The 26,269-nt window shown below is 44.9% G+C and overlaps 1 protein-coding gene and 1 long non-coding RNA gene across 2 annotated transcripts; one reads left to right on the forward strand and one right to left on the reverse strand.

Annotated features, from left to right (window-relative positions):
* The first annotated feature begins 13,977 nt into the window (after positions 1-13,977).
* LOC131422194 (uncharacterized) lies at positions 13,978-20,186 on the forward strand. The gene is made up of 3 exons (XR_009224045.1): positions 13,978-14,226; positions 19,069-19,373; positions 19,978-20,186. It is a non-coding gene; the product is annotated as an uncharacterized LOC131422194 (long non-coding RNA).
* AZGP1 (alpha-2-glycoprotein 1, zinc-binding) lies at positions 18,288-24,806 on the reverse strand. Its single transcript, XM_058569196.1, has 4 exons — positions 24,551-24,806; positions 22,406-22,666; positions 20,124-20,399; positions 18,288-19,546 (listed from the first exon to the last, which is right to left on the reverse strand). The coding sequence occupies exons 1-4, from the start codon at positions 24,615-24,617 to the stop codon at positions 19,221-19,223; spliced, it is 930 nt and encodes a 309-aa protein (XP_058425179.1). The 5' UTR covers positions 24,618-24,806; the 3' UTR covers positions 18,288-19,220.
* Between the last annotated feature and the right edge of the window lie 1,463 nt (positions 24,807-26,269).

Here is a 26,269-nt window from a genome sequence, read left to right on the forward strand (position 1 = left end):
CCGGGCTGCACAGACAGACACTGGCGCCCCGGCACTAGGAGACCCCCGCCCCCGACCTCGGCGCCCCGAGCCACACCCCAGCGCGCCCCGCGGAGCACCGACCCCCCCCGCCCGGGCCCCCGCCGCCGGCCGCCACACAAAGGCCGGAAGTGCGCCCGCGTGCGCCCGGCGCCGCGCCATCTCTAGAACGCCGGAGGCCCCACGTCTCGGTGGTTCCCCAGACTCCAGGGTCTAGGGGACTACATCGCGCAAGACCACGACTCCCAGGGCGCGTACCCCACGCCAGGGGTAGCAAACTGAAGCAAAAGACAAAAATTGGACATCAAGTCCCGCAACTCACGCGTGGAAGAGAAACTCCATTTAAAAGGTATCCAGGCTGTTCCAGCTAAGGGGTTGGAGCCTGGTGGATTATCATGCTGGCTGCCCCCAGAGGTCGAAGAAACTGAGGCCTGGGGAAGGTTCTCGCCTGCTCACGGTCTCCCAGCGACACAGCTGGGTCAGAACCCAGGACTTGTGCCACGACGGTCTGCCCACTTTCCACTGCTGGGGGCTGCCTCTCATCAGAAATGAACACTATTAAAATTAAAGTGTATGCTTTCAAAATGGCAGGAAACGTAACAGTTTCAAAGCTGACCAAATGGAGTCAGAGAAGACCATCTCATACCCATTAGGATGGCTACTTTCAAAAAAACTAAATAAGTGTTGGCAAGGATGTGGAGAAATTGGAACCCTTGGGCATGCCTGGTGGGGATGTAAATACCGTGAAGCCTCTGTGGAAAAGAATATGGCGGCTCCTCAAAAAATATAAAACAAAGTTACTATACAATCCAGCAGTTTCACTACTGGGTGCATATACCCCAAAGAATTGAAAGCAGGGACCTGAAGAGATTTTGTACAGCCATGTTCATAGCAGTGTTATTCACAACAGTTGAAAGGTAGAAGAAACCCAAGTGTCCACCGATGAGTGAATCGGTATATACACCCCCCCCCCAGACCATGGAATATTATTCAGCCTTAAAAAGCAAGGAAATTCTGATATATGCCACAACATGGATAAACTTGGAAGACATTACGCTGAGTGAAATAAGCCAGTCACTAAAGGACAAACACTGTATAATTCCACGTGTATGAGGTGCCTATAGAGTAGTCAAGTTGATAGAGACAGAAAGTAGCATGGTGGTTGCCAGGGGCTGGGAGAGAGGGAAATGGGGAGTTATTGTCTAATGGGTGCAGAGTTTTACTTTCACAAGATGAAAAGAGTTCTGGAGATGGATGGTGGTGGTAGTTGCACAACAATGTGAACGTACTTAATGCCACGTAAACTGTACATTTAAAAATGGTTAAGATGGTAAATTTTATGCGTATTTTACTACACACGCAAAAAACAGCTCAGAGAAGACACAATCCCATGTAAAAGCCCATGTGGACCTGTGCTACAATAATAGGGTGGGATTTCTGAAATAGTAAACAGGATTGGCAGCAGAATGTAAATAAATATTCGTAGATAATGATGTTAACTGATATTTCACAGATAGATATGGCAATACCACCCCAATCTCAGGTTTTTCAAGGGATTGGAATAAAAACACCTGAAACTCTATGCCAGGTACCAGGAAGGTTCTGAAAGCCTCTCAGAAAAAGCTTTATTACCATAGCTTTGAGCAAATTACATAGTATTTATGGAAATCTAGTACCACAGAGAGCATTAGAAAAGTCCTACCACTGTCAGAAGAAGAATAATTAAATATTGTTCACCCTGCATATCATTCCCAATGTCCTGCATTTCACGTAGCTTTGGGAACTGGAAAAAGGCAACATCAGAGACGTAAGTTATCGAGAGGAAGTGTGGAGAGGAGGCGGCAGCAGCACTTTTAGAGAATATTCACAGTGGGCCTGGTCTATGGGTTTGCAAGCTCCAAAACCACTTTCCCAGAGCAGGGCTGACTCCAGGCAAAACAAGGGTGACCTTCCCATTCACACCTCCCTTTCTGCTCACTGGCCCCCTCCTGCAGCAGCTTCCTCAGATGCCCTAAGCTCTGTGCTTTGGAGAACAAGGTAGGAATATTTGAAGGTCCTGGAAAGTGCTTTGTTTTCCAAAATTAATTGCCTCCATTCTCCCCAGTAAAACTATCCATAGTTGGAAAGCACGAGAGCAAAATATACAGCTAACCTACCAAGTCTGAAATGTCAATGCAAATAATCCATAATCTATCTATAACTCAAAATTGAGGTGAGTTTATTATGAGCCAGCTTTGAGGACTATAGCCTGGGGCCTTCCTTCCCCAAGGAAAGAAGGGCACCAAAGAAGTGGAGTGTACAGAGTGGTTATATACCATCTTGGAACAAAGAGCACACATCACATATGATAGGAATGTCTCTTTTACTGCTGTGACGAGATGCTTAGCTGGCACAGCAGGTAGGTGGTCAGCAGATCAGTAAATAATCCTTAGTTTCCAGGGAGAGATGCTTATCCTTAAAGAAATGCTGATATGGAGGGAAGCTACATCCCTATCTTTATGGGCATCATTCTTGTCTTTGGGACATAGTAAATGTTTAAAGCACATGTACAATGCATGCTCAAGAGGCCACCTCAACCCCTTTTGGAAAAACAAGATCAGGCCAAATTAGTTTTAAACCAAACGGCTTCCTCGTATACTGCAATATATCCTGTTGCTTGTTCACTTGTTTATCAGAATCATGAGGAAATAGAAGATCTAAACAGATCTATAACAAGGAAGGAGATGGAATGAATAATCAAAAGCCTCCCAACAAGGAAAAGCCCAGGGCCAGATGGTTTCCCCGGTGAATAGTACAAAACATTTAAAGAAGAATTAATGCCAATCCCTCTCAAACTATTACAAAAAATTGAAGAGGAGGGAACACTCTCAAACTCATTTTACAAGGCTAGCATTACCCTGATACCAAAGCCAGATAAGGACACACAAGAAAAGAAAACTACAAGGCCAATATCCCTGATGAATATAGATACAAAACTTCCCAACAAAATATTAGCAAACCGAGTTAAAATACACGTTAAAAGGATCACACAGCACGATCAGCTGGAATTTATCCCTGTGATGCAAAGATGGTTCGACAAACACAAATCAATCAATGTGATACCTAACAAAATAGAATGAAAGATAAAAATCATATGATCATCTCAATAGATGCAGAGAAAGCATTTAACAAAATTCAACATCCTTTCATGATGAAAACTCACAACGAATTTGGTATAGACGGAATGTACCTCAACACAATAAAGGCCACATATGACAAACCCACAGCTAATATCATCCTCAATGGTGAAAGATTGAAAGCTTTTCCTGTAAGATCAGGAAAAAGACAAGGTGCCCACTGTCACCACTCCTATTCAACATGGGACTGGAAGTCCTAGCCAGAGCAATCAGGCAAGAAAAGGCAAGAAAAGGCATCCAAATCAGAATGGAAGATGTAAAATTGTCCTTGTTCTGCATATGATATGGTCTTATATATAGAAAATCCTAAAGATTCCACCCCAAAACTGTTAGAACTAATGAACAAATTCAGTAAAGTTGCAGGATACAAAATCAACATACCAAAATCAGTTGCGTTTCTATACACTAACAATGAAATATTTGAAAAGAAATAAAGAAAACAATCACATTCACAATAGCATCAAAGACAATAAAATACTTGGGAATAAATTTAACCAAGGAGGTGAAAGATCTGCACACTGGAAACTGTGAGGCTTTGATAAAAGAAACTGAAGAATTCACAAATAAATAGAAAGACATCCTGTGTTCATGGATTAGAAGAATTAATGTTTAAATGTCCATACTACCCAAAACCATCTATAAATTTAATGCAATTCAATTATATACTTGAAAATTGATAAAAGAGTAGATGTTAAATGTTCTCACCACAAAAAAGAAATGGCAATTATGTGAGGTGATGGAGGTGTTAACTAATCCCACTATCAAAACCCCAATGGCATTTTTCACAGAAATAGAAAAAACAATCCTAAAATTTGTATAGATTCACAAAAGATCCTGAATAGCCAAAGCAATTCTGAGAAAGGAGAACAAAGTTGGAGGCATCACACGTCCCGATTGCAAACTATATTACAAAGCTATAATAATAAAAACAGTATGGCACTGGCATAAAAACAGACAAATAGATCAATGGGATAGAATAGAATGGAGAGCTCAGAAATAAACCCACATATATACAGTCAACTGATCTTCAACAAGGGAGCCAAGAAGGCTCAATGGGGAAAGGAGAATCTCTTCAATAAATGGCACTGGGAAAACTGGACGTCCACATGCAGAAGAATGAAATTGGACTTGGACCCCTATCTAACACCGCTCACAAAAATTAACTTGAAATGGAATACAAATTCAAACATAAGACCTGAAACTATAAAACTCATGAAGAAAACATAGGGAAAAAGCTCCTTGACATTGGTCTCGGCAATGATTTTTTGAAGATGACACCAAAAGCACTAGCAACAAAAGCAAAAGTAAATAAGTGGGACTGTATTAAACTAAAAAGCTTCTGCTCAGAGAAGAAAATTCACAAAATAAAAAAGCAACCCATGGAATGGGAGAAAATATTTGCAAGCCATCTATCTGATAGGGAGTTACTATCCAAAATATATAGGGAACTCACACAACTCAATAGCAAAAAACCAAATAATCTGATTTAAAAATGGGCAGAGGACCTGAATATATATTTTTCCAAAGAAGACATATAAATTGGCGACAGGAACATGAGAAGATGCTCAACATCACTAATCATCAGGGAAATGCAAATTAAAACCACAATGAGATATCACCTCACATCTGTTAGTATGGCTATTATCAAAAAGAAGAGAAATAAATGCTGGTGAGTATGTGGAGGAAAGGGAACCCTTGTGCACTGTTGGTGGGAATTAAATTGGTGCAGCCACTATGGAAAACACTATGGAGTTTCCTCAAAAAATTAAAAATAGAACTACCATATGATCCAGCAATCCCACTTCTGGGTATATATCCAGAGGAAATGAAATCAGGATCTTGAAGAGATGTCTGCATCCCCATGTTCATTAGCAGCATCATTCACAATAGCCAAGATATGGAAACAACCTAAGTGCCCATCTACGGATGAATGGATAAAAGGATGTTACACACACACACACACACACACACACACACACACAATGGAATATTAGTCATGGGAAAGAAGGAAATCTTGCCATTTGTGACAACATGGATGCACCTTGAGGGCATTATGCTAAGTGAAATAAGTCAGACAGAGAAAGACAAATATTTATGATCTCTCTCACATGTGGAATCTGAAAAAGCTGTACTCATAGAAACAGAGAGTAGACTGGTGGTTGCCAGGGGCTGGGGGCTGGGGGACATGGGGCTACATTGGTCAAAGAGTACAAACTTCTAATTATAAGATATATAAGTTCCGGGGATGACTACAGTTAAGAATACTGTATTATAGACTTGAAAGTTGATAAGAGAGTAGATGTTAAATGTTCTCACCACAAAAAAGAAATGGCAATTATGTGAGGTGATGGAGGTGTTAACTAATCCCACTGTGGTGATCATTTCACAATATATAATTGTATCGAATCATCACGTTGTACATCTTAAACTCACACAGTGTTACATGTTAGTTATATCTCAATAAAGCTGGGAAAAAATCTGTTCTCTAAAAAAGAAATCACACTGCAGGAAAACCTTGAGACAATAATTAATTAGGGAAAATTTAGTCAATGCCCAAACCTTATTCAGCATCATAAGATCCACTCAAATCAGGACCCTCCTGAAGGTAATGAATGTGGCCAACCTCCAAGGCACTGATCAGGCTTCTTCCACATCTGAGAATTTATGTTGGTCAGAATCCTATAATGGTGGCAAATGTGGGGATGCTTCCAGTCGTAACGTAAGCCTAAAGAAACATTACAAAAGCTGCTCTGGAGAGAAGTACCTTGAATATAAAGAAGGCTCAAGTCTTCATCTGAATTTAAACAATTCACACCAGAGGAAAACTGGCACCCAAATATGAGAAAAAGCCTTCCCTCATAGCTCTTGCCACAGCAGAACGTTTTTGCTAGAAACACAGCTTTGTGAAATATTACTGCATTCTGTCTCATCAGTAGGAGTTTGGATTTGGCAACATTATGACTTCAGTATCTCTTTTGGTTTAAATTCTAGTCCTGCTTTCTCCAGTAGGGGAGCCATTAGGTACACGTGGCTATTGAGCCCTTGACATGTGTCTAATCCAAATTGATATATGCTTAACATTTTTTATTGAGATATAATTGACATATAACATTATATTAGTTTCAAGTGTACGACAGAATGATTCCATATTTGTATATATTGCTAAATGATCACCACAATAAGTCTAGTTAACATCCAACACCATACATAGTTACAAATTTTTTTTTCTTGTGATGAGAACGGATAAGATCTACTCTCTTACCAACTTTTAAATATACAATAAAGTGTTATTAACTATAGTCACCAGGCTGTACATTACATCCCCAAGACTTATTTATTTTATAACGGGAAGTTTGTACCTTTTGACCCCCTTCACCCATTTTGCCAACCCCTCTGCCTCTGCCTCTGGCAACCACCAATCTGTTCTCTGTATCTACGAGTTCGGTGTTTTTTTTAGATTCCACATATAAGTGAGATCATACGGTATTTGTCTTCCTCTGTCTGGCTTATTTTGCTTAGCATGATGCCCTCAAGGTCCATCCATGTCATCGCAAATGGCAAGGTTTCCTTCTTTTTTATGGTTGAGTAATATTCCATTGCACCATATTTTCTTTATCCATTCATCCATTGACGGACACTTAGGCTGCTTCCACTTTTGGCTGTTGTAAATAACGCTGCCATGAACACGGGGGTGCAGATACATTTTTGAGCTAGAGATATGCTTTGATGTAAAATACACACTGGATTTTGAAGAATTTGTATTTTAAAAAAGAACGTAAAATATATCATTAATAATTTAAAAACATTGATTATATGTTGACATGATAATACTTTGGATATATCAGGTTAAATAAACTGTATTATTAAAGTTAATTCCACCTTTCTACTTCTTAAAATGTGGCCGCTAGAAAACTTATCTTTTTCAACTTGTACATCAACCTTAGGAAAGAAGTAGTAATATTACCAACTCATTTTATAGATGAGCAAGCTGAGGCACAGGAGCATAAATGACTTGCCCAGAGTAGTCACTAGGAACCGGAAGATCCAGGAGTGGCCCTGGGGCTTCCTGATTCTAGACCACTGGGTCCTCTTAGCCACTACATTAAGCTCAGACAGCTTTTCAGTAATCAAAGCCACAAAGCCTGGTTTGGAAATTAGAATGCCAGCTTTCTTACTTTTTAGGTGAAGCTATTCCCAGGAAGAGAATGGAGACTGAGAACTTCCCTTTCTTCAGTAGGAAAGTCTACTTGGAAAAGTAAGTTGAACCCAGAAATTTTGCTTCGTTAAAAATAGAAATTAGAGACTGAGGAAATAGCTGATTTGAAAGTTTACTTTATTTTATTTATTTTTTTTGTGAGGAAGATCGGCCCTGAGCTAACATCTGCCAATCCTCCTCTGTTTTGCTGAAGAAGATTGGCCCTGGACTAATATCCATGCCCATCTTCCTCCACTTTATATGGGATGCCACCACAGCTTGGCTTGCCAAGTGGTGTGTCGGTGCGCGCCTGGGATCCAAACCGGCGAACCCCGGGCCGTCGCAGCGGAGCGCGCGCACTTAACTGCTGCACCACCGGGCCGGCCCTAAAGGTTTACTTTAAATCAGTGTATGTTAGAAGTGATCTCTCTGTCCCACCATTCACCGTGTGTTGGGATGTTTGTCTCAAAAGCCAAGTCTATTGATAAAAGTATCTGAGTCCAACAGCCAGTTCTGGATTAGCCAAGCTCTGCTGCCTCTCAACACAATGTCGCCCAGGTTCATTCACGATGGAGCCTGTTCAGAACGTCCTTCCCTTTTAAGGCTGAATAATATTCCACTGTATGGATTCACCACATTTTGTTTATCCATTCATCCACTGATGGACACTTGGGGTGTTTTCTCCTTATCTTGATCTTTGAAGAGGGAAATGACACGATCTTACCTGTGTTGTCAGAGTATTTAGGATGACGGGAGAGAAGGAGGTCTGGGAGGACTGCAAAACACCTGACTGAGGCCTGGTGAGACAGGAGCAGTCTGGGCGGAGAAAAGGGACCAAGAGCATGATTGGCTTTGGTGACATCTAGGCTGTATGGGATGAAAGGGATGGGACAGAATGGTCTTCGTTTGAGTTGTTGGGAGGATAAAGGTGCACCTAACTGAGAGAGAAACTCAGAGGTGGAGGGGAGAGAGGAGGAGGAGGAGGTGGAGGAGAAGGACGGAGGAGAAGGAGAAGGGCAGAGGAGGGGGAGGGGATGGAGGAGGAGGAAGAGTTGCTTTTGTTCTCTTTGGGGTGGGGTGGAATGGGGAAGATCATGCTGGAATTTGGACTTGTGATTCTGCGGTGTCTTCAGGACACCCAGGAGGAAATGCCGAGGGACAGGTGTGAAAACAGAGTAAGATGACCCCATAATTACAAAACAGCCCCACAAATATGGTTGAAGGGAAAAGTCCTCTTCTCCCCTCCTCACCTGGGGCTCCCTGCCGACCCTGTAGCTTCTTAAAGCTTCTGGGAGAACCTCTCCTGGTCTGTTAGCAGGAGCCATAGTGCCCTCTCGTGGCAGTAAGATGCAACTGCAACTGCGCCTACAACCTAGGGCGGAAAAGTCTTTTCCTGAATCCTGAAAGCCGCAGTTCTGCCCCTTTAGCCTAAGAGGGAAATCTGATACTGACTCGCACACTGTGTTTTAAGAGCCTGCACATAAGGATTGGGTACTCAAGGGTCCAGAGAAGCTGACTACTCCCTCAGCAGGTGCCGTGAGCCTAGGAGGCACCTGTGGGACAGCACAGTAGAAATAGCTCCTGGACGGATGGATGGGAAAGGCAAGGTTAATTGGGCATAGCGGAGTGAGAACAGTGTGTATATTGACAATATTTGGGGGTCACCTTCATGCTTCCATGTTTCCATTCAACTATTAATGTACAACCAGTCTTCTGCAGCCGGGCAGCTCTAGCTGAAAGAAATGGTCTGCATGAGTGGTCCCTAAGCAACATTACCAAGTGGAAAACATTTTGTTTTGGGCTTATCTCCTTTTAATTGGCCCTGTCTCAGTTTAAGGAAAGGCCATTTTAGAAATCTGAGCATTTATTTAGACACAAACCCAGGAATGACTAAAATGGCAGAATGTGCCTGGTGGCAGGCTCTATTAGTCAGGATACAGGTTTGACTGTTGTGAATGAGGCTCCATATAAGAGTGGCTTAAGTAAGACACAGGTTCCTTTCTCTCACATTAAAACAGTCTGGATTGAGGCAGTTCAAGGCTGGATTGGTGGCTCCACTGTCACCTGGGACCCAGGTTGCTTCCAGCTTTCTGTTCCACTATCCCCAGAGTGTGGTTCTCATTGTCACGGTCCCAGATGGAGCCCCAGGAACCATATCCACTTCCAAGGAGTAGGATGGGGAAGACCCAAGGGAGAAGGAGGGCTTACCCTTTCCCTGTAAGGGGCCGACCTGGGAGTTGCACCCAATACTTCTGTTGTCTTGAGGAGTAAATTAATTAATACAGGTAGCGTTTTGAATAGTACTGTGCACCTGCCACTGAAGAGTGTTACCTGTGTTACCTCACTTAATCCTCATCACACTCCGGGGTAAGCACTCCATTATTTCTATTTCACAGACAAGAAAAATGAGGTGGAGAGATCACAGTTATAAATGGCAGAGCTTCCAGTCAAAGCCATTAAATCTTATTCCCGAGTCCACTTGCTTCACCTGTAACCCATACTAACTCACGTATAACACTGTTTGGTATATTTTTTGGGAGGAGGGAGGGGCTTAGTATTATATTAAGAACTTATTCCCGTATCTAAAGACAAATTGTCCTCAAGAAGGATGGAATAACTATTTCAGAAGGCAACTTAGTAATATGTATCAAGAAGCTTAGAAAAAGGCAGGCATGAAGAGGTCACAGCAGTATTTATGCTGTCAGAACAGGAAACAACAAAAACCTTACACACGGGGAAATGCTTTAGTTAAGACAAGAATATCAATTCAATGGAATATTATTATTGGACAGTGAATGCTTTCATAGGATATTCCAGAACATGGGGAAATACTTAGGATGTAAATTATATTTGCAAATTTATATATTTTTAAAAAGTCAATGTATATTAAAAACAAAAATGTGGAGAAAGATTACATTTAAGTGATGGGATGTCGTTGAGTTTTTCTTCTTTATATTTTCCTTAAATATACAAATTTTCCTTATGTGCAATATTGTGTAACACATTTTAATTTAACACTAACAGTGTGTTTAGTGGTGCTGTTTGTCTTGGCGAATAACCTAATACTTCTAAGGCCTGAAGAAGTGTTTTTCAAATGCCTCTAAATTCCTACCTGAGGAGTGTATGACTTTGAACTTGTAGGGGCAACGAGTTCAGTAAATATAGCACTGACCTTGTGATCAGGATTTTCTTCTTGATCCCATTTAGGGATCAAGTTCTGGCTCTGTCATTCATAAACCACATGAACTTGGCCAGGTCATTTCCTTTTCGAATGTCCATTTATTACCTTTAAAACTAATATTAATTCTGCTATGAACCTCCTTTCCCTGCCCCTTCATGCCTCTGTCCACAGATTCATGGGCTTCTTGGAGTTCTAAAGGCATTAAATTGTTCACCAAGATGACTTCATTGGTTAGTACAATCAGTAAGTATTTAAAATTTAAAAAATTAAAGGATACATGTTAATTAAGTCCCATTTTAAAAGCCATTTAGCATTTTCATTTTATTATGAAATATTTCAATCATTCAGTAAATTCAGAGCATATTATAATAACCATATGTATAACCACAACCCAGTTTTGTGAAATCTTAACATATGGCCATTTATGTTTCACATATATAATTTTTTTTGTTCGCTTTATGTGAGTTGGGTTTTCATTGGTTAGTTGATATATTACTATTATTTTTTAAAATTATTTATTTATTTATTTTTCCACCAAAGCCCCAGTAGATAGTTGTATGTCATAGCTGCACATCCTTCTAGTTGCTGTATGTGGGACGTGACCTCAGCATGGCGGGAGAAGCGGTGCGTCTGTGCGCGCCTGGGATCCGAACCCCGGGCCGCCAGCAGCAGAGCACGCGCACTTAACCGCTAAGCCACCGGGCCGGCCCAGTTGATATATTATTATATTTTGTCAGCATTTGATTAATTTTGAAGAAGTTTTTACAGTTTAAAGCCAACACATCTTTTTCAGATCTCAAATCTTTTTTTTTTTGTTCTGAGGAAGATTTACCCTGAGCTAACATCTGTTGCCAACCATCCTCTATTTTGTATATGAGTCATTGCCACAGCATGGCCACTGACAAATGGTCTGTGCCTGGGAACTAAATCTGGGCTGCCGAAGCAGAGCGCACCGAACTTAACCACTAGGCCATGGTGCCGGTCCCCCACATATATAATTTTTTTTAAAAAAAGATCCAAAACGCTAGGGAAGCAGATGATACTTCCTGCATAGTCTTTGTTGAGCCCAGTCTTCACCCTCCCTGCCAGAGGTAACCACTTTTTAATATGGTGGTTCTCCTTCCTCTGCACGTTGTTAGTTTACTGCATTTGATATACCCATAAATAATACTGGGTTACATGTATTTAACATTATAAAGTAGATATCATACTATATATGTTATTTTGAAGCTTACCTTTTTATACAATTGTATGTTTTTGAGATTCATTCATATTAATCCATATGGTTCTAGTTCCTTAACTAGAAATTCAGTATACCATTCCATTGTATGAATATGCCACAATTTATATACCCGTTAGTCTATTGAACACTTCAACTTTTTTTCTTTTACAAATTTTTACTATTTTAAACCATGTTGCAATGAATAGTATTTTATTACCCCAAAAGAAACCCCACACAAAAGTTAACCATCATTATATATATAACCCAATCCCCCTCTCTCCAGCTCTAGTCAACCACTAATTTACTGCCTGTGTCTATAAATTTGCCTATTCTGGACATTTCCTATAAATGGAATCATATAATACGTGATTCTTTGTGATTGAATTTTTTAACTTACCATAATGTTTTCAAGGTCCATCCATGTTCTAGCATGTACTTCATTCCCTTTTATTGATGAATAATATTCTATTGTATGGATATGCCACATTTTATTTATCTAATGATGGACAGGTGTTTTTCCCCCACCATTTAGCTATTATGAATAATACTGTACATTCCTGTTCAAGTTTTTATGTGAACATATATTTCTATTTCTTTTGGGTATGTAACTGGGAGTAGAATTGCTGGGTCACATAGTAACTCTGTCTAACCTTCTGAGGAATTGATAAACTGTTTTCCAGAGTGGCTGCACCATTTTACATTCCCACCAGCAATGTCTGAGAGTTCTAATTTCTCCACATCCTCACCAACACTGGTTGTCTGTCTTTTTTACTCTAACCATCCTCATGGGTGTGAAGTGACATCTCATTGTAGTTTTGATATACCTCATTGTTTTAATTTGCATTTTTTATTTACTACTGAAGCTGAATATTTCTTGTCCATACCTATGTCCTTTCCTGTGAATTTCCTGGTCATAACATTTGCCCATTCCCCACTAGCCTTTTCTCATTGATTTGTAGGAGTTTTAAAATCCATTTGGATATTACATTTTTTGCTGATTTTATGCACTGCAAAAATATATCTTCTCAGCATGTGGGTTTGCTTTTCCCTTTGTGTATGTCTTTTGTTATACACACGTTTTAACTTTTAATGCAGTAGATTTTAATCAATCTTTCTCTTTTTTTGTTTATGCTTTTTGAGTCTTCTTTAGGAAATCCTTCTTGTCCCCAAGGTTATAAAAATATTTTCCAGTAATATATTTAAGAGTTTGTTTTTCACATTAAAATGTTTAGTCCAGGGGCCAGCCTGGTGGCATAGTGGTTAAGTTCGCGGGCTCTGCTTTGGTGGCCTGGGGTTTACAGGTTCGCAGGTTCGGATCCCGGGGGCAGACCTACACACCACTTATCAAGCCATGCTGTGGCAGGCATCCCACATAAAGTGGAGGAAGATGGGCATGGATGTTAGCTCAGGGCCAGTCTTCCTCAGCAAAAAGAGGAGGATTGGCAACAGATGTTAGCTCAGGGCTAATTTTCTTCACCAAAAAAAAAAAAAAGTTTAATCTAGAGCAATTTGGCCTTCACCTCATACTTTCCCTTTCAGTGTTTGCTCTAGAAGATTACTTCTCAGGACTTTGAATTACCCAAAATTTTACCAATTAAGTCCTTTTTTGGGGGTGGGCTGGGCTTACACTGGCCAGCTAATACCTGTTGCTCATCGTCCAAGAGTGTTCCTGGTCACAACACCTTGACTGCAGGCCCCACAAAGTCAGGGGCTCTGCCCGTTCTGCTCACTGCTGTGTTCTAAGCCTCGTGCCTCACACGTGGTAAGTCTGCAGCAACAAGAAAGCCTGGTAAATAGGAAACAGAAGACGAGTGAGAGCAATCAATTCAATGGTGTCAGTAATTGCAATGTATTTAGATAGGTTAATTTCAATAGTAAAATACGGATGTTCAGGACTTAATTCTCCATTCCCCTGGATCATTAAGAAGGCACATTCTTACCCCTAAAAGCCTTTACAATTTTGCAATGTATAAAATAAGCATCAGCCCAGAGCAGAGAAGCTGTAGGCAGAGTAGCAGGAGCTCGTAATCCAAGGGCAATGGTGTGTCTGCCCCACCCCCAAATTCATATGTTGAAGCCCTAACTCCTAGCCCTAAGCCCTCAGAATGTGACTGTATAGAGATAGGGCCTTTAAAGAGGTATTTAAGTTAAAATGAGGCCGTTAGGAGGGGCCCTGATCCGACATGACCTGTGTCCTGATAAGAAGAGGAAATCTGGACACACAAAGAGACACCAGGTATGTGCACACAGAGGGACGACCATGTGAAGAGGCAGCAAGAGGCACCCATCAGCAAGCCAAGGAGAGAGGCCTCAGGAGACACCAGACCTGCCGGCACCTTGACCTTGGACTCCAGCCTCCAGAACCATGAGAAACAAACTTCTGTTGTGTAAGCCCCCAGTCCGTTCTGTTAGGGCAGCCAGGAAACTAATACAGGTACGTACAAGAACAATAGATGCTGGGAGGCTGTGGGCCAGCTACCAGCGGCATCTGCTACAGGGGGCCCGTTCGTTTTACCAGATCTCAAGGGGTGATGACCTCCCAAAGTCAAGAGTCACAGCACAGGGGTTTCATAACTCATGGTGGAGATAGAGAGAGAAAGGTAGTAAGTGTCCATCCCCACAGCTTCTGAGGCTTCTCACTCTGACTCACCTGCCCAGCAGGAAGAGAACCTACTAGAAGGTGGTGTGTGGGGCGGAGGCTGATCTCCCATGAACAACCAAGGGGCTGCAATGTAAGGATATGAACAAATTGGGAAAATAAATTCATAAAGGAAAACCAGAGGGGCCATGAGTCACTTGAGGCTGACCATGTGCTGTGTACTGCAGAGTGATGATGAACTTGATCTCCATACCTGGGGAGAGGAAAATAAAATGAAATAGAACATAGTAAAGCAAAATGATGAAAGAAAGGGGCAGCCTGTCTGGGGGAGGAGGCATCTGGTGAGGCTGTGGGGGGTCTTCCCCCTTCTGCCTTCTTTGGCCGCGGGGGCAGGAGGAGCGTCAGCCAACTGGGCTTCAGGGAAAAGTTCACTTGGGTCTCTTCAGTTTGGGCCACGCTGGGTTCCTTCCTCTGTCTGCCAGCTCTTATTTTGAGAATGATCTATAGCAGTTATTAGCCTCCCAGGTAGAAAGCATTTCTACTTCCTGGAGCTCTCCTGCTCTCGGGGATATCAATCCAGCCACCCTGGCTTCACCGGATTCCAGGGGAGACAATGGATTTCCTGACACTCCTGACACTCAAGCGGGAGGAGATCCCTCCCAGGTGAGCGCAGCCAGCCCGCACCTTTGCTTTCCGACCATGAGGGGGCGCGTGGGCTATGCTGAAGCTGCGTCTGAAGGGCTTGGGAGGCGGGGCTGTTGAGGATGATTTTGTCAGAGGGTTTTCAGGCAGGGTCAGGCCAGGTAAGGACAGGATGCTAAAGGTGGGACGTAATTGGGAACTTAGCTTGCAGCTTGGGCTAGAAGGGGAGAAGATGGAGGTCTGAGCTGGAAGAGCGAGGAAGAGTGCAGAAAGGAAGAGCACGGATTGGATTGGAGGCTGATTCTGGGAGCAGATACTGTGGGAACCCGAGCCATGACTGGGAGCCTGGAAAATACTGTTCCCAGTGGGTCATCCTGAAAACACCTGCTCAGGTGGGAAGCAGGGAGCTGCTTTTTCTTTTAACAAGATCAAGGTTCAGAACGTCCCAGTCTCTCTGCAGCCACATGGACTTCGAGTCCCCGAGAACTGGATGGTGGGGAGGTCAGTGGAGGACTGGGATGTATTATGGAAGTAGGACCCACAGGACTTGGTGATGGATTGGGATTGGTGGGTAGGAAAAAGGAGAGGTGAGGAGAACTTCTAGATATCTGGCTTAGAAGAGAAGTGTGGGTGGAAGATACAAATTTGGGAGCTTTCAGCAGATTGGTGGTTTTTAATTCCATGGGAACGGAGTGAAAATCCTAGGAGAGGGTGGACACAGAAAATAGAGAAGCATCCACGCATTAGTCAGGAAAGGCAAACTGAGTTACAAAAAATCCTCCACTTCTCAAAGGCTTAACCAAATAAAGGTGTGTTTCTCACTTGCTTCACAGTTGAGTGAGTGTTGGCGACGTGAAGGGGAGGGACTCCACCCCACACAGTTAGTCAGGGTTCTGCCACTTTTTAGGCCCTAATGGTCGTTTACAGGAGATGAGGGAAGAGGAAGAGTGAGAGTATGAAAGAGTTTTGGGGTTTTAGAGGCCAGGCCTGGAAGTGGCATATATCACCTCTACCTACAGTCCATTGGATGGACTGAGACATGGGCTCCACCTAGATGCCAGGGGCCTCAGGAATGCGGCCATCCTGCGTGTCTGGGAGGACAATGAACTGGTTTGGTGGGCACAAAGCATTGTCTCTGCCACAGTCCAAGATTGAGCTCTGAGGCGCTCCAACAGTTGGGGTCGGGAAGAGCAAGAGCCATCCAACGAGGCTGAGGCAGGAGGCCAGTGTGTGATGTGACAGCCTGTGGAGGACAGTGCTTCAAGAAGTGATCAGATCAGAAACTTGGGAATCAGACTTGAGTCTCTTTCCCCCACAGCTCAGACCCAACCCATCGGCAAACTCAGTGCTCATCGGACTCACAGCAAGTCCCATAGGCTTGATCTCCAGAACATATCCTAAATCTGGCTGCTTACCACCCTCTCCACTGCTACCGCACTGGTCCAAGCCCTTCACTGAGACTTGTATCTGGTTTCCCTGTTTCCACTCTTGTGTCACTGTAGTCAGTTCTTCACACAGCAGCCGAAGGGATGTTTTAAAAACATCTTGGTTAAAACCCACCAGGAGTTGCCATTTGCAATAGAAACTCCTTCCCAAGGCCCACAAAACCCTACATGATGTGGCTTCTGCCTGCCTTTTCAATGTCTTCTCTTATGACTCTGCTCATGTTCATGATGCTCTAGCCCCACTCGTCTTTATTCTGTCTTTCAAACTCCAAGATTGTTCCTGCCCCGGGGACCTGGCGTTTGCTGTGCCCTCTGCTCCAAGTGCTCTTCCTCCAGATAGTCCCATCTTTGATTTCTTCACTTTTCTTTCCCTTTCTTTTCACTTGGGAAGGAACAAAAAAGAGAAGAGGTGATGGGGTGGTCTGGGATTGCTTGTGACATCCTTAGATAGTGGGGATATTGGCTTCACTCAAATGTCTTTCTTGAACTCTTCCCTGACATTTCTATCTGAAAGAAATCTCAGCATGGAAAGAGGATATGCTGGAGTTGGTGATCACGGTAGCGGTCATGGGAGGAACTAAGATTTGGACTGGACCTTGACAGTGGGTCTTGTTTCAATAAGCAGATTTGGGGTAAACTCCATGCAGGAAGGGGCTGTACCTGCCTTGTTCTGCCGGGTCTCCAGTGCTTAGTAGAGTAGCAAGCAGAAAATAGATACTCAATATATAACTCTTGAATGAGTTCATCAGTAAATGAGCAAAGGAAATAGAGAGAAAACACTAAATATGTCTGACGAATAATAATGTCTGTTTGGCTGGCACAGCAAGTTCTAGCAGAAACAAGGTGGAAACAGCAGCATTCAGCCAAATTGAAGAGGAGCTTAACAGTGAATGTGTTTAAGTTCTATATCCAGTTGGTGTCTCCTGCCTAATTCAGAGCACCCCATCCCTCCAGTCTAGCTGGTGAACCATCCCCAGAGGAATCCTCCAGAGAGACAAGGTAGTACTAAGGGACTAAGGAATTGTTAAGAAGGATGTAATTTGCAGAGACGAGGCCCTCCTGGGATGGGGCATCCTCAATGTGCACTTGAAGTTGGTCCTGCCTGCAGGAGAATCTGTTGGTGGTCTCTGCTGGGTGGGCAGGAGGTGACCGTGGAAGGACCCACATTTGGTTCTCTGGACCCCCTGTCCTCCCTGGTGTGACCAGTCGATGCCCATGGCCTGGCCCCACCCCAGGTTACCTGAGGCCCTTGTGGCCCTCCCCTCTCAGCTGTCTCACACCCAAGTGGTCAGGAACCATCCTCTTACCTCTTCTTGGCAAGCTGTCTTAGGCCTTCACATTTGCTCTGGAATCTGGATCCCTCTGCGAAGTTTCTCTGGGGTCTGAGAGGCTCTGTGCCCCTCTCCTCCTCTCCCACACCTGGCCAGGACTGGGTCTTCTGGGGTTTCCTCCCCTCCTTCACCCCTGCCCCACCTCTCCTGTCACAGGTGGGTGGGATCTCACATTCCAGGTTGCCTTAGCCCTGGCCTGTTTACGTGGACTTTGAGTTTCCTCAATGATCTGAAATTTTTCTCCTGTCATGTGCTTTTTCTAACTTGTTCAAAGTGTCATAGTATTTCGAAATATCAATGGCCACATTGACTATTGGATTTTCTTGACTATTTGGATTTTCTTGACTATTTGGATTTTCTTCCCTGCAGCCCTTTTACTGTTTAGACAGGGTTTTTTTTTTTTTTTTTTGCCTCTGTGGAGAGGAATGTGGATTTCACATAGACTAAAGAAGCTCTCAGCTTTGATTTTCAAGTTGGATCAAATTAATAATAATAAAAAAAGTATAGCCTTCAAATTCACGCTATCAAGAAAGATAAGAGTCGGCTCAGAATTCTGAAGGCTGGGAATGATTTCCTTAAGGAGCTCAGCTTGGACGCTTGACTCCGGAGTAATCCGGAGTGGGAGGCTGAGGACGGATGTCCTTGAAGGAAGGTCTTGTCTTGCAGGAAGGAAAAAACAGTTGCAGGCAGGAGAGCTTAATGAAAAGGTCAGGTGTGAGAGTTCTGCTCTGTCTTTGGGGTTTAAATCTCAGTTAAAAAAACACACTCAAATGAAATTGGAGAGAGTCCAAGAACATCAGGTTCCTGCTTCCCTAGGTGTGTGTCCTGGTGAGATGAAGCCTCTCAAATGAGCGGGTGCGTGGCCCCAAGGCCAGATGGTGTGGGAAGGGTGGAGTAGCTGGAGTGGAGGGCAATGTCCCACAGGGAGCGAGGGAGTGCTGGGGAAACCAAGGTACAGAAGAGGCTTGGGTTTGTGTTAAAGAGGCTACAACCTCACAACCAGAGGGGACATCAGCAGCAGACTCCTGAGCAACGCCCAATGGCCCAGGTGGCCCCTGCCACGTGCTGGTGGATATTCCGGGCCAAGATGCTCAGTAAACATTGCTTCAAGTGGATACCAAGAATTTCAGATGAATCAAATACTTAGGGGGACAGGACGAATGATAAAATCTACTCACATTTCTACAGCATGTCACAGTTTAAAAATACCTTTCTCTACTGTGTGCTAAGCAGTGATTATTGTTGATTTGATTTTACAGGTTAGATAATGGGGTTTTGCTAGGCAGTTTGGCATTCAAGTCTTCCATCTCCGGATCCACCGCCTGCCCCCTGGCACTGTTCCCTGGGCCGCGCTGATGACGCTGACAGTGATTTCTAGAGTTTAGTCTCTTGTGTCCCGCAGAAATGGTGACTACTGGGGTCGCGTCCCCAAGTCACCTTCGGCCTTCGCTTCCTGCCTCTTGCCCCACAGCACGGTGAGGGGCTGGGCCAGGCTGCTGTGCTCCACGTGGCAGGAGTAGGGGCCTCTGTCCTGAGGGGGGACTCCCACCGCCACCCACGTCTGGTAAGTGCCGATTCCACTGGGGAGAACGTCTCCCCCTGACTCAGTCTCCCGCGCATCGCCAGCCCGGGTCCAGCGCAGACCAATTCCTCGTGGGTAGAAGTCATAGGCCAGGCACTTGAGCGTCCAGTTTTTTCCTGGGGCTACGTGGCTGGTGACTGACACAGAGGGAGGATCTGTGGGGGGGTAGAGCGTGGATATTGAGGGCCTGAAGTAGAGGTCTCCCTGCCCATGTGTCCCCCACCCCGGGTGTCAGTCTGCCTCTCCAGGGAAACTTGCAAATATCCTTGCCCTGAGCCTTCCCTGTTGGAGCATGGAATGCCTGTGGCTGCTTTTTTGCCCCTGCCCCTCCACCGAGTATCGACTTCTGATGGCGAGAAATTGTGAAAGCCCACATATAATTTTTTATTTTTTCCCAAACCTTTAGTGGGCTTTGTGGCTCCCTCCACCCCCAATCTCAGCCCCGCCCCTTAGTTCTGCTGCCGCTCTGTCCATCAGACCCTTCCCTGCTCTGTCCCACAAGACCCTCTTTCTCATTACTTCTCAAACCAAATTCTCAGCTTGTGACAATCAGTCCTGTCACACTTGCTCATTTTCATCCTTCCAGGACAGACATTTCACACACCTGCCTCCTCTCCACAGCCAAGCCAGGAGGCATCAACCTAGAGAGAAACCGCGGTAGGATTTGCCTGAGATGTTCCCCTGAGCTCCCAGCTCAGTGCGGGGGAGCAGGACCCAGGAAGCAGTGGGTACCTTGTCGGTCCAGGTGGCTCCTGCTGTATGGCAGGTACCTCTGCAGCATCCCTGGGCACTCCTCTTCCAGGTAGGCCTTGGCCCGCTGCACATAGACTTCTTCTGCCTCCCACTTCTGCTTGGTGTTCTGAGCTGCTGGGTCCAGGGGGACCCAGGCTGGGATTTCTTTGTCGAACTTGATGAAGTCCTGTCCATCATAGGCGTACCTCCAGAAGGCTCCACTGCTTTTGTTATTCCGGAGCTCACAACCAAACAGCCCCTGCAAGGTGTGAGAGCCTGCATCCCCCAGCCCCCCGGGAGCCAGTCAGCCTGGCATCAACCCGATCTTAGTAACTCTTACTCCTACACAGTTTGCAACCCAATAGGAAGAAAAGTTTTGGAAATCTAAGCATCCCATCCATTTATCTTGGCAAATGGGTTACTGCCAGACATACAGCAGACAGAGAGAGGGAAATTTGGTTTGGTTTGGTATTTTAGGCTAGTCTGAGATGAGATACATTCCTTCCAGCCAGGGAATTTCAGAGAGCTACAGACTATGGACAGACTTGCCAGCCCCTCTGCACCATCTCATGTAATGAGCTTTGTCTGAACATGTTGCAACTCCTTAGGAACCTCACACAACCACACTGAAGTGCGTTTCCAAGTTCAATAGAAATTATTTATAGTTTTATACAGATTACAAAATCTCTCCTTTGTTCTCACTTGTAAGTGGAGGTGATGTTATCACTTGAGCAAACATAACTTGAGCACTTGTTCCCTCTTTTCTGGTGTTTGATATCTTCAACACAAATCTCTAAAGCCCTGCCTCTTTTCCCTATTAGCAACAGCTCTTGGAAATTGGCCACCTTAGGGAAGGGGGACATGACGTCTCCATTTTGATTATAAAAGTAGGTGTTCATTGGATACTGACTATTGCTATTGGCACAGGCTCTGATCTCAAGCTGTCTGACTCAAATCCCGGGTCTCTCCCCACCTCTGCTTATTGCATGAACTTGAGCCACTAACCTCTCTGTGCTTCAATGTTCTCATCTCTGATATGGCACTGGCAATAGTACTATTTTAGAGGGTTATAGTGAGCACTGCCCGTATTAATACATGTTCCCAGCACACAGTAATTGCTCAATAAATGTGAGCTATTATTATTTTCTAATACCCTGTGTTCGTCTCTTTATCCTCTTTACTTTTAATTACTCTCTTCAACATTTCTATTCCAGCCAATCACAGTGTCTCCCAGTGTCCTTCCCGGCACCCGGCTCTGCTATTTCTGACACACAGACCAGGGCATTTTCCTCACCAGGGCTTCTCATTCCACATCCTTCAGAGTTCTGCATAACTCTTGCCTCCTTGTGGAAACTTTCCAATTCCACGTAGCTTCTTGGGCATTTTTGTACTCAGAAACCCATCTTTCGACACCCACCCTAGAAGGCAGGCAGTTGCATTCAGGAGAAAGAGTGCTGGGCTGGGAGACACGAGAACTAGTCTCTGTGCTCTACTCTGACCAACTCCTCAAACCATAGTCCAGGTGACCCCTCTCGAGTTTGCTCCTGATGGACAGAGGGTCTTTAGGATTCCATGTAACTCTAACCGTCCGTGGTCCTGAATTCAGTCCTTACTGAGCTCTCTGTATGGGCCCTGGTTTGTGCTAGGTACTTCCTCTCAACCAATCAGCAAATTTCATGTGAGCGAGTATTATTGGCTGTCCTAGGTGATGGGGCTACAGGGGAGATTAAGACAGACTATGTTCTAGCCTTCATGGAATTTTCATGAACAAGTTTTATGAAATGTCTTGAAGGCAGGTCTCAATGCTCCAGTTTTTGCAGATTCAGACCAGATAACTATGAAACATGTTCACTGTGAAACAGCTAGTGACTGGCAGGGCCACTGCATGAACCCAGGTCAGACTGACCCCAAGGCTGGCTCACCCTCCACCCAACATCCCTGGGCAGGGATGAATCTGACACCTTCTAAAATGCGGTGAGCCTCAGACAGGTGGGGGTGTGGAGCTGAGACGTCGGATGTGCCTGGGTAAGAGCTGACTTTGCCATCACCTCCTGTTGGAGTTGAGGCCTGGGAGTGAGGGTGGGGGACGTGATGGGGAGGAGGAAAGCAGATGTGTTGTGGGATGGGGGGAAGGCAGAAATGTCTGTGTGTTTCTGCTTGTGCTTCCCGTTCCTCCTTTGGGATGGGGATTATTTCTATCCTGCTGACCCTTTTCCACTCACAATTGTGGGGCTGCCTCTTGAGCTAAGACCCTCCACCCCAGCGGTCTGTAGTCCACTAACCTTCTCTGTCCTTGTAATAGTCCATGATGTCTTTCAGGGTCACCATGAAGATGTCCTCCCTGGCCTTCTGAAGTTCACTCTCCTTCTCCCAGTCCTCCATTCCTTCCACGTGGCTCCACGGGCCCAGGGGCTCAGCCTTCCTGCCCTCACTATCATAGCGGAAGAAGGGCTGGTCATTGAGGTAGGCAATGGCCTGGAAGCTGTGGAAGCCCTCACTGGGCCTGGACAGACCCGTGTAGAGGAAGCTCAGAGAGTAAGGCCCTGCAAAAGAGAAGACTTTGAGGTGTGGGGTCCACGAAGGGGAGTCCCAATGTGGGACAGCAGAGGACCAGGAGGGGAGACCTGGTTATTGGGCCTCTTCCTCCCCAGCTCTCTCCACCCTGATGTCAGCCTCACACCACTGGAGTCTCACTCGAGTGAAAGGGCTCTACTTCTTTTCTGGGGATGATATTTCAGAGACCCGTCTGTGTCTTCACTACGTTGTTTCCTCTTCTTGGCACATAAAAAAATAGTATTTTTCAGCCTCTTTGTAGGTATGTTGGGACCATGTGACTGAATTCTGTCAAAAGGGAAGTGATGTCTTTCTTCTGGTCTGAGGCCCTGTGAGCTAGTTTGCCCCATCTGTCTCTCTTCCCTTTAGGTGATGAGTGTGGAGGCCACAGGATGAAACAGAAGAATCTCAAGATGCAAACAGCCTGGATCCCTGAGTCACCCCATGGAGGAAAGGAAAGTTTCCTGATCTGTATTCAATTTTACATGAGCAAGAAATAAACATTTGTTGGGTTAAGCCACTAAAAACTTTATTACTGGAGCATAGCCTAGTTGAACCTGACACATATATGTAGTTAGAAAGTGCAGAAAGGAGAATTTACTAGAAGACTCAGGAAATGACCTAGAATGGATCAGCACAGGGTAAGACCAGGATGTATCTCAGAATTCCCAGGGCTGTACCTTGCATTTTGGTAGGAGGCAGGGACTGAGAGAGGGGGACATTTCCATAATTAATTCATGATATAACTTACCTGGTTGTTAATAATGTTAGAGGTCATATGGCAGATTCCTAGTTCAAGTACTGAAATTATTCTTGCTAATTAGTTTCTAAGTGTGATTAACATTTAACTCAGTAGAATTCAAGTAAAGCAGATTACCCTCCATAATGTGGGTGGGTCTCATCCAGTCAGTTGAAGGCCACAAGAGAAAAGACTGATGTCCCCCAGAGAAGAAGGAATTCTGCCTCCAGACTGCCTTCAAACTCAAGACTGCAACATCAGCTCTTCTCTGGGTCTCCAGCCTTCTGGCCTACCCTGCAGATTTTGGACTTGCCAGCCCCCACAATTGTGTGGGCCAATTCCTTAAAATAAATCTCTCTTTTTCTCTGTATATACATCTCATTAGTTCTGTTTCTCTGAAGAACCTCAACTAAAACAAATTTTGCTGTAGGAGGTGATAACATTCTACATGTGATTAATTGTTGTAAAACTAACATAAAACACATAATCTGACAGTTTGTAGATGTAATATATTTTAAACTGGCACAGTTGGCCTACATTTCTTCATCTCAAAATTTTGTATGCCAACAAACAGCCTCATTTCCCTGTCCTAGAACCGACTCTGGTTCTTCCCAAGCTCCAGCTGGCTCCTTTCCCAGTCACTTGCCTTCCAGGCCCACTGTAGTAGTATCTGACTGTGGGGTGAGGGAACAGGTTTCCTTCTAGAACTTTCCCTCTAGTTAACCTGCCTTCTCATCTGCCCCTTGGGGTTGCTCCCTCTTTCCCTGGGAGTCAGACAGGTACATCCAGCCATTGGAAGGAGGAGAGGAACCAGAGATTCTACCTGTGTGGCTCCTGCTCTGTCCTGGCTGCATGACCCTGGGCAGATCACTTCTCTCTGGGTCTGAGTTTTGTTCATCTGTAAACTAAGAGTTTTAGATTCTGATTCTTTAAGGTCTTATTTAGCATGAGTCCAGAGGCTCCCTGAATGATTCTAGAAGGGTGTGAGCTGAGTTAGCTGACAGCCTTGGATACCCACTCCCACAGTACAGGTGGGAATCCCAGCTGCATCCGGGGCCATTCTCCCAGCCCACCTATCCCGTTCATTACCTCCCCTCCATTCTTCTCCATAGCCACTCCTGGCTTCTCCACTCACCAGTGTGGGTCTCCCGGGGGACAGCAGGACCCAGAAGGAGCAGCAGGAACAGCAGGACAGGCACCATTGTGCTTGTAGTGCCTGACTGGAAGGTTCTGGGCTTCCCTGGGTCCTGGAGCTCGGAGCAAACTGCTTGGAGAGCAAGCCAGGTGTAGTTATGGGAATGGCTGAGCTTTGAGCCCAGCCCAAGGGAGGTGAATCCACAAACCAATGAGAATGCCAAGATGGGCTCCTCCCCTGACAGTGAGAGAAAAGGATGCACCAGCCAGGCTGGGCAGAGGCTGTGCTCAGTGAGTCTATGGATGCTCTCCAAATTGAGAGCTGAGACAGCTGATCCAGGGACTGGGACTCTGTGTATTCCCCAGGTGAAAGAATGCCAGTGGGCTGGGGTGTGTGTGGTAAGTGGCAGATGCCTGGGATGTGTGTCGCCTTTCCAGTGTATTGTGACATCCCCACCCTGGGGTCAGTAGGTGGACTTGAGTGTTGTCAGACCAGGCTTCACCCCTCCCCTATGGAAGAGCTCTCAGCATGTCCAAGGCCTGGGCCTGGGTAGACCCCACCTAGGGTGTGACCCTCACTCTCCTACACCCCACCCCACCAGAGTTCTGCCTGGAGGACATGCTCATGTCTGCCTCCCTCTCTTCCTATGCTTGGGGAATCAAGGCCTTTCCATCACGGAAGCAGAAACAGCCAGGTTCCCCTTTTAGCAGCCTCTCTTGCAATGGAACAGGCGTGCACTGCTTTCAGTCAAGCAGGTGCTGCCTCCCTGGACACAGGGTCACGTGCCAGCGAAGCAAAGAGGCAGGCACAGCGGACAACACTTTCTGGCTGTCTCAGCAACTCCTGGGCGCAGCGGGGCAGCAGTAGCCATGGGGGGGTGGGTGTCCAGCATCCACTGGGTGGTGTCATCTGTCCACGTGGTGGCATCTGGCGCCCCTGTTGACAACAGCGTGTGTTTACACAGCTAGTTTCCTCTCGTGATTTTGCTTGTGCTTCTCCTGCCACTCCATTGATTCTGAGAGTTAACTGATAAATACGTTTATTTTCTGCTTAAAGTCAGAATTGGATTCTGTTTCTAGCAATTAATGATTCTGACGGATACCAAAATTGGTACAAAGATTGTTTTCAGGCAACAGCTGCTCAGGCGAATGGAGGGCGGGAAACTGGGCCTGCTTATGGGGCCAGATTGGGGCTGAAGGCAGCGGAAATACAGTTGTCTTGGGGACGTTCTTGCCATGGAATGCAGTGGAGGGTAAAACAGCTGACTGAGTTATCTCCTGTGGTCGACTGGAATGAAGTGCTCATTGAAGGCAAAATTTTAGGTCCCAATACCATTTCACAGCGTGAAAGACTTGAGGAATTCAAGGAGAAAGTCTGGGAAGATTGCGTCCAAAAGGGCTGAAAAGCTTAACGAAAAAGAGAATAAACTCAAAAGCAAAAATTTTTGCCTCAAAGCACAGTCTGAAAATCAGGCAATTTCTATGATACTGTGGAAAGAATCTTTTGTCTTCTGCAGTTATAAGGATGAAACAGACAAAAACCTAATAATGCCTGATGATGAAAACCTAACAACAAAAAATTGTTTCATAACTTAATTGCAAAAACCTAATAAACCTAATACCCGAGAGTGATCAAGACATTCCTACCAATCTTGTAAGGTTGGTACTGACGGTGAGTGCCAATGAGAGCTTCATCCAAGAAGGAACCCAAATCCGGAAT

Source organism: Diceros bicornis, chromosome 26 (assembly GCF_020826845.1).
Source record: "Diceros bicornis minor isolate mBicDic1 chromosome 26, mDicBic1.mat.cur, whole genome shotgun sequence".
NCBI classification, from domain to species: Eukaryota; Metazoa; Chordata; class Mammalia; order Perissodactyla; family Rhinocerotidae; genus Diceros; species Diceros bicornis.

What these genes read in the sequence shown, in the direction of transcription:
- AZGP1 (XM_058569196.1), bottom strand. Translation starts at nt 24,617, where the DNA reads ATGGTGCCTGTCCTGCTGTTCCTGCTGCTCCTTCTGGGTCCTGCTGTC. An exon ending in CTATTACAAGGACAGAGAAG is followed by an intron (nt 20,400 to 22,405) that starts GTTAGTGGACTA and finishes TGGGGGATGCAG; the next exon opens with GCTCTCACACCTTGCAGGGG. An exon ending in GAGCCACCTGGACCGACAAG is followed by an intron (nt 19,547 to 20,123) that starts GTACCCACTGCT and finishes ACCCCCCCACAG; the next exon opens with ATCCTCCCTCTGTGTCAGTC.